Genomic DNA, 13,083 nt, shown 5'->3' with positions numbered 1-13,083 from the left:
AGTTAAAAAATTTTACTAGTCACTACTTACACACTTGGGAAAGTAGCATACTTACACACTATCTTTATAAGGCTAGGTATGGTAATTATGAAAATGTGTCTCTTAGATCTCCCACTACAGGGAGCATCATTGATCAATGGCTCCAGCTATTGAGCTCTCAAACCCATTCTCTTGTTCAGGCCATACCAAGCTACTAAGGCGCTGTTCCCAGAAACTGACTGAGCATAGCAGATTTATTTAATGAAGACCTTTACCCAGGAGACAATGGATTCCTCTGATAGTTCAACCTTGAGCTGAGACTTACCCCCATTGGTTTTGCTAGAATTTTCTTAGAGCTGCATAGCAGTGTAAGATTTTTCCTACATGCTGTCCTTTCTGCTCTCCACAGAGGTTAAGAACTGATTTTAGCTTCCCTTGATAACAAGGTTCTATGACCCAAAAAACATAGCTCCATATGGCATTAAGTAAAGATTACGATGTCTTTTCAAGTTGCCTTGTCAGTTTTATCAGGAAATAGATTTTCCACAAATGACTTAAAATAGTTACATAAATACAATTAGGTGCCTCAAAATACGATTGGCAAATTTAATAGAAAGTAAAACAAACAGGTAAAAATCCACTTGAATAGTCATTTGTAGTAATTCAAATACCTAAAAATAAAAACAGAACTTAGTTATAAGGAGTTTTAGAATTCAGAAAATGTAGGGCACCTGGGTGGCTCAGTCAATTAAGCATACAACTCCTAATCTTGGCTCAGTTCATGATCTCATGGTTTGAGTTCCTGAGTTGGAGCCCTACACTGGGCTCTGCACTGACAGCATGGAGCCTGCTTCGGATTCTGTCTCTCCCTCTCTCTGCCCCTTCCCCACCTGCACTCTCTCTCCCTCTCTCAAAATAAATAAATAAACTTTAAAAATAAATAAAATTCAGAAAATGTTCTCATAATACATTGTTTCACTTGATTCCTACAACATTGGAGGGGAAAGAAAGGAACACAATAATACTTATTGAGTTCTTTTCTGTGCCAAACAGTAGGCAGGGGCTTTGCTATGACAGTAGCATTCTCATTTCACATATGATGAAACTGAGGCTCAAAAAGTCAATGAATATATTCTAGCTTACAAAACTACTAATAGTGAACCACAAGGTCTTCTTTCTTCTATGCTGTCTCCATAACATCATGCAGAGAATAATCATACCCTCAAGGATCAAACCAGACATTATCTCTCTTCACTCTTGAAAATGATACATATTAAAAGGGCTCTATTCACTTTCTCTTCATAATAGAACAACAGTGACACTTCACACCTCCACTCCCATATTCTAACCACAGAACAAGTGAAACCAAGCAGGAGACCTGAAACCTAGGACTTAGTTCAAAGGAGAAGTGAAATTAATAGTTAATGAAGCTAAGATCATTAATGAATTAAAAACGCAACTAACCGATTTTCAAATTGGAAAAGCCGGCCTCAACAACTGTCAGTAGCTTTTGGGATTGATTTAGTCTTTTCCCTGCTCTAACATCAAAGGTCTCCTACATAAGGTACCTAAATGGACTTTACCTCTACAAAACCACAAGAGCATTTTCTATGACAATCACTTCTAAACTGGCCAAGTAAAGTAATTTAATTTCTGCTTAAGTAATTTGCCACAGAATGATGGGTCAAGGGGTGGGGGGGTGAGGGTGGGAGGAAAGCATTCTAACTACAGGTAAAACACTACTGAAATGAAGATTATTCCAGAAATTCCTAATAGAAAAGCTCAGTGTCTTAGATATAGTTTACATGACTACTGATGCAGGGATAATTACTCTTGGTTTTCTTTTTGTCTCTGACCATTTTCTCTCTCCTTGTTTTTTCACCAAAACAAACTGCCTCTTACTGATACTAGCAGGTTCAACAAATTGGGTTATTTGATTAGGGAAGGAGAAGACCCTACTTCAACCTTTTTCTGGAAATACCTATTTAACGTAATCCTAGGCAGCAGCTACGTAAATCACAGATGTGAAACTACAGAATTTTAAGTTGTCAGAGAAAGTCCTACAATAAATATATTATGATAATCAAGAGAAATGAACTGGTCAATAAATCAAACTTTATTATTTTTTTGGAAACAGTTAACATTTAGCAAGAAGAACAAAGAATACTTAAGTTCCATAAAAGAAAGGTGATATAGTAGAATGAAATAAACTTACCACTTTTTAGCATGTGAGAGAAAAAAGTAAGAAAAAAACCAAAACCATACAATAGCAATAAAAGCAATAAATACTTAGGAATAAACTTAAAAAGAAATGTCAAAAGCCTACATAAATAAAACTCCTGAAAGACACAAAAGTAAACTTGAACAAATAGAAAGATATCTCTTATTCCTGGATAATTCAACATTACAAAACGGTTAGTTCTCCCTGAGTTAAGGAGTTAATGAAATTTCAATTAAAAGTATCAACAAGCTCTCTTTTTTTTAATGTTTTATTTATTTCTGAGAGAGAGAGAGAGAGAGCGTGAGCAAGGGAGGGTCAGAAAGAGAGGGAGGTACAGAATCTGAAACAGGCTCCAGGCTCTGAGCTAGCCGTCAGCACAGAGCCCAACACAGGGCTCGAACCCACAAACTGTAAGATCATGACCCGAGCCAAAGTCGGATGCTTAATCAACTGAGCCACTGAGGTGCCCCTCAACAAGCTTTCTTAAATGGAGTTACCTAAATTGATGTCAAAGTTAATATGGAAAAATAAACACTAAGAAAAGCTAGAAAAAAGCAAAGCAAAGAAAAGCTAAGCTAAGCTACAAGAGTGGATTAGCTCAACCAGGAATTAAAACACTATAAAGCTCTACTATTAAAATGGTGTGGTACTGACACGGGAACATGCAAATGACCTAGCTGAATGGAATAGAAACTCCAGAAATAGACCAAGTACATGTGGAAAATTTATATATAATAATCATAGCATCTCAAACCACTGGAGCAAAGACAGACCTTTTAATAAACTGTACTGACCAACTAACTGGTTAATGATTTAGAAAGGATAAAATTATGGGGCACCGACTGGTGGCTTAGTTTGGGTCTGACTTTGGCTTGGGTCTAACAGCTTGTGGGTTTGAGGCCCACGTTGGGCTCTGTGACTAGAGCCTGCTTTGGATTCTGTGTCTCCCTCTCTCTCTGCCTCTCTCTCTCAAAATAAATAAACATAATTAAAAAACAGTTTTTAAAAAAAGGCTAAAATTGATATCAATAACTCCTCCCATACAGAGGCATAAACACCATAAACTTCAAATGGATCAGGGAATTTAAATGTGAAAAGTGAAATCTTGTAACTACCAGAAGAAAATATGGTTGAATTTCTATTTAACCTGAGGAAAAGGCTTTCTAAGGAAAAGGCTTTTTAATCATAAATTAAAATCTAGAAATGACAAAAGAAAAGAACAATAAATTCGACTGAATGGGGTAGTGGGAGACTTTCATATGGTAGAAAAACAGAATATACAAAGTAAAACTACTAAACAGATCACAGATAAAGAATAAATCCATAAAAAGAACTCTTTGGAGTTGAGAGTTAAAGACCAAAACCCATTTAAAAAATGGGCAAAAAAGAAAAAAGAAAAAAAGGACAATTCACATACATAAAAACAAAATGGACCTCGAACAGATGAAAAGATGTTAAACTACATTCATAATAATAAGATTACAAATTAAAACTACAATGAGCTACCATTTCTCACCTATCAGATTGGCAAAAATGGAAAAACTTAGGCAAGGCATGTTGTCCACGCAAGGGGGAAACAGGCACCCAAATGACCAAAGAAAATGCAACTGATGCAACCAATATGGAGGAGAATTTAAGAATATCAAACAAAACTATATCAGTGTTTATGCTTTGACTCAGCAGTCTACCTCTCTAAATTTACTCTGAAGATACACATCTAATTGAAAAAAAATACATATGAGAAGGTTTTTCTAGCAGCACTCTTGAAGATGACTAAATACAGAAAAGAAATTAAATCTCCATACATACAGGAATGGTTGAATCAACTCTGGCATGCTATGCAGCTGTAGGAGAAAAATCTCTGAACTGATAAACAATGATTTCTAAGAACTACATTAAGAGAAAAGGCAAAGGGCAAGAGTCTCCTTATTACCTTTTATGTGAAAAAGAAGCCAAGAAAATTACACTTAATTGCTTGCTCACTTGTGCAAAAGAAACCCAGAAAAAAGGAACCAAAACATAATGAGACTGACTATCTACAGGAAGTGGTAGAAACAAAATACAGGAAATAGAGAAGAAATGGCACTTGTATATTTCTGATCCTTGGAACCATGGTTAGTGTGTTTCACAGACAGAAAATATAAATAATTTTTTAAAAAGTCAAAAAGAACAAGGGTAAAGTTCTAAGCAGGATACATTCAGAAACAAATGAACCAAACTATTTCAAATGAATAAATGAACCACTCTAAAGGGAAAAATTTTAATTTAAAAAAAGCAAGAAAAAGAAGAACTAATACAAATACTTTCTAAACAGAATACATGGTTCTGATGCAGTGATGATAAAATGTTTAATAAAGCATTCTGGACTCAGAATGCTTGGTTCAAATACTTGCCCAATTTCCCATTTGCTAACTGTGTGACCCTGGACAAGTTAATTTATAATCTCTGCGCTTAAGTTTTCTTGGCCAAATAATAAAAGTACCAATCTCACCGTACTAATGATAAGGTTCAAAAAAAAAACTAATTATGTAAAAATCTTAGGAGATGACTGGGCATATAACAAGAATTTGTTAAGTACTTGCTATCGTCAATATTAATCCAAAAAACAAAACAAAAACCTACTGATTGTGTGGGTTTCCAGGAGATACATATAATAAAAATGGAGTCCCTGTCATGAAAAAATTTGGAATATCCTAGTTTATGGACAGTAAGTGTTCAAGGAATTTAAAACAAGATCCATATGGCGGGCTGGAATCATCTGAGAAATTTCATAAAAGAGGACAGGACTTAGATTAGCAAGAGAATGAGAATGACAGGAAGCTAAATAAAAACAAAAGGAAGCTAAATAAAAACAAAAAGGCCATAAAAACCAATATGCATTTTAAGGACAGTAGCATAAAAGGTTTAGAAAGCTGAGTATTTGGAGATAAGACTAAAGAAGTCCCTGAACACACTACTGAATTGGGCAGGCTTTATTTCCTAGACTGTGAGGAACCATAGACAAATTATATGTAGGAGAAATAATATGATCAACCTGAACTGTGGGATTATTCTAGTGGTGGTATGCAGATCAGAGGTAGAGTCTTACTAGTAGGTAAGCCAAATAATGGAAAGGGCCTGACTAAAATACTAGTGATAGAAAAGGAAAGATGACACAAATCAAGGCAGTGAGGAAAAGAAAAAAATCAATGAAGAGAACTGGATATGAGATATGAGAGAACAGAAAAATTGAATGACAAGGTGAATCATTAGAAGAAAAAGGCAAAAAGGAATGGGAACCAATAGAAAAGAGTTCCACTGGGTCTTAAAAGATCAGGGGGTGCCTGGGTGGCTTAGTCGGTTAAGTGTCCGACTTTCGCTTAGGTCATGATCTCACGGTTCGTGGGTTCGAGCCCCGCGTCAGGCTCTGTGCTGACTGCCAGCTCAGAGCCTGGAGCCTGTTTCAGTCTGTGACTCCCTCTCTCTCTGACCCTCCCCTGCTCACGCTGTCTCTCTCTCTGTCTCCTAGAAATAAATAAACATTTAAAAATAAAAAAAATAAAAAAAAAAAAGATCAGGATTAAGTAAGAAGCCCTTTCAATGTGAGCTACCAGATATCAATATCCAGTAGGCATTTGGCAACATGGGACTAGTACTTAGGAGAGAAAGTGAATACTGAAGACAAAAGGTATAACAATTTTTTTCCTACAAAATCTCTTTAGAATGTTTGAGACACTCTAGTCTAGAACAAAAAAGATAGTAGACTCTGTTGTTTCAGAGCAGTGATCATCTCTTATTTATTTTTATAGCTCTTCATGTATGGCATACTTGCTAGTACAGGGGAGACTCTCAGTAAGATGGTGCAGAGCTGGGAGAAGTAGAGAACAGAGCTGTATGGCTCGTTAATGGCAGGGCACACATTAGAGCCCATATCTTTTGACTTTCTACAATATACCATAACATAGACATACCTCTCAACATTCATGCATAGGATTGCCTAAAGAGCTGGTGTAAGAAATGAAAATAGGGGCACCTGGGTGGCTCAGTCAGTTAAGCATCTGACTTCGGCTGAGGTCATGATCTCACGATTTGTGGGTTCGAGCCCTACATCGGGCTCTGTGCTGGCAGCTAGCTCAGAGTCTGGAGCCGGTTTCAGATTCTGTGTCTCCCTCTCTCTCTGACCCTCCCCTGCTCGTGATGTCTCTCTCTCAGAAATAAATAAGATATTAAACAAATTTTTTTAAAAAAATGAAAATAAAACTGTTTTTAAGGGTAGACTGAAGAAAGACATAAGAAAACAACAAAGAAATGTCAGTTATTGGGGAAAAAACTATAGTGTTGCACCACAGATTCAAAGGAAATTTTAGGAAAGGAAGCACAGTCAATAGTTCAAATGATCAAAAACTACAGGTAGTGTTTCTCTGGTCTCCTACACCAATGAGACCCTAGGCAAGGAGAGGTCACTTTTTTAAAGTATAAATTAATAACTTTATTTTTTTATTTAAAAAAAATTTTTAATGTTTTATTTATTTCTGAGAGAGAGAAACAGCATGAACAGGGGAGGGTCAGAGAGACAGGGAGAGACAGAATCTGAAACAGGCTCCAGGCTAGCTGTTAGCACAGAGCCCGACGCAGGGCTTGAACCCACGAAACGTGAGATCATGACCTGAGCTGAAGTCGGACGCTCAACCGACTGAGCCACCCAGGCACCCCTAAATTAAGAATTTTAATCTGCCTTTCACAGCATTTTAAAATCATATATCACTTACAGCACTGGTTCAAAAATAATATTGCAATCTTTAGCAAATTTTATCTCTACAAAATACACAAGAGAAAATACAGTCTCTACAATAAATCTGCACTGTAAATGAAATCTGAAGCAAAATGAAATGATTAGAAAAAGTACTCATTCACATCAAGTGGCTGCAACAAAATACATGAAATACCAAAGGACTTACCTTAAATCTCTTGTCCTGCAATACTTTCTTAATGGCAACCAGTTCTCCTGAATCACAAAGTTTGGCTTGATATACCACACCAAATGACCCATTTCCAATCACTTTAGTGTCTGTATAGCTGACCTCTTGAGGCCTATCTGGACCCTGCCCTGGAGTTGCCACCACCGTGGTCACCTTGCTGCCATCCTTGTCTCCTAAAAGAAAGAAGAGACCAAAAAATGAGAACTGTAAAGAATTAAACAGAGAAAACTGCTGAAGTACACAAAGTAAACTATGTGTTTTACTACAAAGTAATTTTAAATGTTCATCTTAGTGTATCATACATAATTACTTCAACTCTTTGTTTCAACTTACAAGTAATTTTTTAACCACCATTTATTCAGTCATTCTGTAGACTAGGCATCATGCTTAGTTTACATATGGGACTTTATTAAATGAAAACAACCACCCCATGAAGTATATATAATACTGTTTCCATACAAAACTAATGGAAATAATGTTAAATTTGCTGAAGGTCAAAAGTCACATGGTGGACCTACAAGGGTTTGAACCCTCATCTATTCTACTCTAAAGGCCCTAGTTCTTTTCTCAAGGTTTCCTTATTTTACTTGAAAATAAGTAAAACTGAAAACATCTCAATACATTGGAGATAAGATTAAATGGTCTATTCAGACCATTCTGCAGTTAGGGGGAAGACTGAGTTTTTGCTTCTCTGCATCTTTTTTTTTTTTTTTTTTTTTTTTAAGAAAATCAAATACCTCTCAGAGAAAGGTCAGACAGGTAAAAGGAACATGGGAAGTATTAATTTGGAGTAAGAAAAGAAAAACCAAAACCATTCTGAACTGAGCCTCATTCATAAGTAGCTCAACTGGTTCTGTGGTCTCTGCCTACTCAATAGCTCTTGCCTTACCTTCGGTGCCTTCCCTCCTCTCCCAGTAACAATCCAAAGACTTCAATTCAAGCTCAAGAGCCACCTCCTATTTGCCCAGGCAGAGTTCTCAATCATCTTGGTCTCTGAATTCTTAAACTATTCTGAACCATACTATGCTACCTAGAAGAGGTGGCTTTAAATTGTTCTAAAGAGCTTTAAATTGTTCTTTTAGTGATTTCACAATACACAGAGATTCTACTGAGTACAATTACTGGAAAGTAGCAAGTATGATTTAAGCTTCTCTCTTCCCTGACAAATCTAAAGCCAAATCTCAGTACATGCAAGTCCTTAGGCTTACTGAATAAACTGCACTTTTTCCATTTGTTTTCCCTTCTACTCTTCCATTATATCTAAATTTTTTAAATGTTTATTTAGTTTAGAGAGAGAGACACACAGAGTGTCAACAAGGGAGGGTCAGAGAGAGAGGGAGACACAGAATCCGAAGCAGGCTCCAGGCTCTGAGCTGTCAGCACAGAGCCCAACGTGGGGCTCAAACCCACGAATCGTGAGATCATGACCTGAGCCGAAGTTGGCCGCTTAACCGACAGAGCCACCCAGGCACCCCCCATTATATCAATTTTATTTCTGTAATGCTAACTGAATTCATACTCACCTAATAAAAGAAAAAATAATGTAGTTTTTAAATCTAGATACCAAGCCACGATTACAAAGTATTCACTTGAACCTCACACATAAAAGAAATTAAAAATATATTAATCTCATTTTCCTTTTTTTAATGTTTTTTAAAATTTATTTCTTAAAGAGAGAGAGAGAAAGAGAGAGAGAGAGCGAGCATGAGCAGAGGAGGGTCACAGAGAGAGGGAGACACAGAATCTGAAGCAGGCTCCAGGCTCTGAGCTAGCTGTCATCAGCACAGAGCCCGAAGCAGGGCTCGAATCCACAAACTGTGAGATCATGACCTGAGCCAAAGTCAAATGCTTAACCGACTGAGCCACCCAGGGGCCCCAAATCTCATTTTCCAATGGCTTGAGTGTTTTTCCCTAAAATAAAATTACCAGGTAAATGAATACCCAAATGTAAGTGGTATATTTAACCAATATGTATAGCCATTTTAGTTCACAAAGGTACTAATAGAGACAAACCAATAAGCTATATCTGTGACTGATTAATGCTCCTGATTATAAGGTAGCCTTCATGACAGACACAAAAGCAATGAAGGATTCCTACATAAGATAGGAAGGTAAATTACAGGCAGTCTACATTATACATTATATCATGGCTAGCTACCTTAAATACGTATGGTTTTTGTTCTAAGGTATAATGCCCAACAGATATGACAGCCCAAATCCAACACCACTTGTGGAAACAGAACTCAAATCTTGTCAACACCAACATTTTTATTCACACAGTATTATATGTACTTTAAATGCATGCAAATCCCAGCACAAGTCAATATATATATACCAGTTCTCAATGCTTTCAAATGATCCCTTCACGTTTCACTTCCCAGTAAAATAAATCTCAAATATATTTGTGAAACCTAGTTTAATCGAATCTCAATTCTAAAATAATCATGCTCAATTCCCCCAAATATTCCATATCACTTTCATTTCTGAGCATGTTAATGTTAACTCCAAGTTTTCAGGCTGACTATAAACCTTACTGTAAGTTATTTTCTTCTTCATTTGTAAAATAAACCTATCTTTACTTGTAACATTCCTCTAAAGACAGAATCACAGTCTTCTGAACGTAAACTCCAAACGAAGAGATCTAGAAGGTTAAATTCAGAAAGATTAAAATTCAAGGTACTGAATACATTTTCTTACAATCCAACTGCCCAAAGAAAATAAAAACCTGAACTGATTTCAAACAGTCCAATCAACTCTTCCCTAGATCATCCAAGTCAAAACTATATCACCAATCGGGGTGCTTGGATGGCTCAGTCGGCTAAGTGTCTGACTTCGGCTCAGGTCATGATCTCGCAGTTTGTGAGTTCAAGCCCCACGTCAGACTCTGTGCTGGAGCCTGCTTCAGATTCTGTGTTGCGCTGTCTCTGCCCCTCCCCTGCTCATGCTCTGTCTCTCTGTCTCTCACAAATAATAAATGTTAAAACAAGCAAAAAAACGTATCACCAAAACGTATGTATTTCAAAGACTATGAATGATTTCACTGAACAAGTTGCTTGCAAAATCTCAGAGGTCTAATCCACAAAACAAAGCATCATTATTTTTAAAATAAATTAACAGATTTTAAGAATGGTTGTTGTACTTCACAACTTTAATTGGTAACAAAAGCTGTCTGAGGCATAAACAAAAATTATGCTTTCCTGCTGTGTAACCGTATTTCAATAAAGGAAACAGTAGTCACAGCTTTGTACCTGCTTCTAGTAGAGAACCTGAATAGAAGTATGTGTAATGACTTTCCCTACTTGCCTCTTCAGACTGCACTTCTCAAGAAACCTTAGCATTTCCGAAAAGTGGTTTCAGGGTATCAAGAATCAGCTATGAAAAATATCCATCAGAACACTGAGATTTTTCTTTAAGCTTTATTTATTTTAGAGAGAGGGAGAGGGCCAGCATGAGCAGGGCAGGGGCAGAGAGAGAGGGAAACCTAGAATCCAAAGTAGATTCCAGGCTCTGAGCTGTCAGCATAGAGCCCAAAGTGGGGCTCAAACTCACAAACTATGAGTTCATGACCTGAACTGAAGTCAGATGCCCAACCTACTTAGCCACCCAGGCACCACAGAACCCTGGGATTTAAAATCTCTTCAAATCAACTACTAAGCCTGGCGAATGTCTAACATCTGATTGTGCTTTTTCTCATATGCAAATTATAATGCATAAATGAAGTAATTCTGGAAAAATATTAAAGCAAGGTAGAAAGATAAATAGTACTACAGGTGCTATCACAGGAAGAGACTCTTAAGGCCTCTTAGTTTTAAATTGTAATTGGATATGAACGAGGATCAACCCTTTCTCCCTCTTGTACATCTAGTTAAAAAAAAAAAAACTACTTACTATCTCAGCAGAAATTAAAGATTTACTCTATTCTCTTTCGAGCAGTTACAGAAAATGCTGAGAATTCTTACAGGCTACATTCTCTACTAATACGAAATCTCTATGCTAGGAATGATGGTTCTCAGACTTTCTACCTCAAGCATTCTGGAATTTTTAAAATATTCTGAAATTAGCAAGCTCTTCAGACTGCTTCATCAGAGATCTGAAATAGCAGAGCTTAAAGAATGGCAAGATAATACTGGGGATGACTTGGCATGAGCATTAGGAGCACATGGGACAGTCAGCAGCTAATGTGCCAAGGAAAAGCATGTCACCATTTGGCATTGTAATTTGCCGACTTAGCAATAAAATAGCTGTATAAAATTTCATTGTATATCCATTCATTGTTTCATCTACTCTAATACTTACAATAAATGTAGGGATATATTATAATAATGTTTACATACAAATGAGGAAAGTAAAACTAAGAGATTAACTTGTCCAACATCATAAAGCATTAAGTACCAAGAACTCTTCACTTGTCTTATACTGCCTCTGCTATATTTTACAACCTTCCTACTACAGCTTAAAGACTCCATATACTATTGTCCCCCAAGAAGCAGATGTTTCTGAAAATATAAAAAGATCAGCTCCAAAGTAATAAAAGTAAAGGAATAGATTGATAATCTGTTACAGACTTCAGGCTTCAATCATTCAATTATTAATAGCTAAAGAGCTATTTCCAAAAATACTTTGGTAATCTTAGATTTCAAAACTTATCCCAAAGCAAAAGCACACGCAAAACAAAAACATAAAATAATCAATTCTGTGATATTCAAACAATTTAACATTTGCTACCAGAAATTGTATAATCTTGGATCTCAGCAACAGGGCATTGTAAAGCACTGCTACCAAAATGCCAAAATCCTAATGGAAAGCTGGAAATCAATAAATGTGTCTCGTTAAAAAAAAAAAAAAAATAAAAGTCACCACTCTGCCCAATACTAAATTTCTCAGAATTCATGCCATAGTGAGTCTCATACCAATTACAGCTAAACTAGTCTCCATAAAATGCAGTACAACAGAACAATGGGAACAGATCAGCTCCAAGAGGCTCTGTCTCCTGCCAGAGGACTCCTGGGATCCTCTATTAAAATTAAAATTCAAGAGATAGAAATTTCCTATTATAATTAGAAAATAGAATTAAATCCCCTACACTTTACCACAATAAATAAATCTTAAATATATAAACCACCAAAGACTCCTTATAAAGCAATGGAAAGATGATGCAACAGAATAACCACTTTCTATTGAAGGCTGTTAAATATAGAAAAGGATTTTTTTTTTAAAGCCTTAGGCATATCCTAAAATAATATGTGTGATCTAGTATCCAACTCTCAAACACAGGTTTGTACCTTGTAAGCAACACCTTGTGGTTACATTTTTCAAGCATGCAAGTGTGGAGTGGGCATCCCTAAACCAAAAGGCTACTTCAAGCATGTTTCAATATTTAGGAGGACACTGACATTCTAATTTTATATGAATGATAAATCTCATTCATACTTTAGCCATTTGAGTTGATGTTTCTTAAGATTTAATTTTTTTAATATGTGTTTCTTTTGAGAGGGGGCTGTGGGGGAGGGGCAGAGAGAGAGACAGAGGGAAACACAGAATCTGAAGCAGGCTCCAGGCTTCGACTTGGGGCTCAAACCCACAATCCATGAGCTCATGACCTAAGCTGAAGTCGGATGACTAACCAACTGAGCCACCCAGGTGCCCCATGATGCTTCTTAAGATTTAGAGCTGAGGAAAAGCAACAACTACAACACTTTCTAACTGGGAGGCTTATAGATGTTAATAAGCCATACTATGAATACAAACTGAAAAAAGTCAATAATAACTAACAATCTTCCTTAACTCAAGAGTAACTTCTCTCTACAGAAATAACAAAGTTAAAAAGTCTGTAACAAAAACCCAGAGAAACCAGGATATGGCTTGTGACTACAAGGAAGGTATGAAGTATCTTAAGAAGTTGTTTTGTTTTGCCTAACAATAGTA

The 13,083-nt window shown here is 36.5% G+C and overlaps 1 protein-coding gene across 4 annotated transcripts in view; it reads right to left on the bottom strand.

The window, feature by feature from the left end:
* Nucleotides 1–13,083, bottom strand: part of GSK3B (glycogen synthase kinase 3 beta) — a 205,019-nt gene that overhangs the window by 129,327 nt on the left and 62,609 nt on the right. For all 4 annotated transcript variants that reach the window (XM_077776762.1, XM_077776760.1, XM_077776761.1 and 1 more), the window contains exon 2: nt 7,138–7,331. In XM_077776762.1, the coding sequence (XP_077632888.1) occupies nt 7,138–7,331 (194 nt within the window). The remainder of the gene's footprint in view (nt 1–7,137; nt 7,332–13,083) is intronic.

The sequence above is a fragment of the Crocuta crocuta genome, unplaced genomic scaffold, assembly GCF_008692635.1.
Source record: "Crocuta crocuta isolate KB4526 unplaced genomic scaffold, BGI_CrCroc_1.0 scaffold87, whole genome shotgun sequence".
NCBI lineage: Eukaryota > Metazoa > Chordata > Mammalia > Carnivora > Hyaenidae > Crocuta > Crocuta crocuta.
This window is presented reverse-complemented; position numbering and strand designations above follow the sequence as displayed.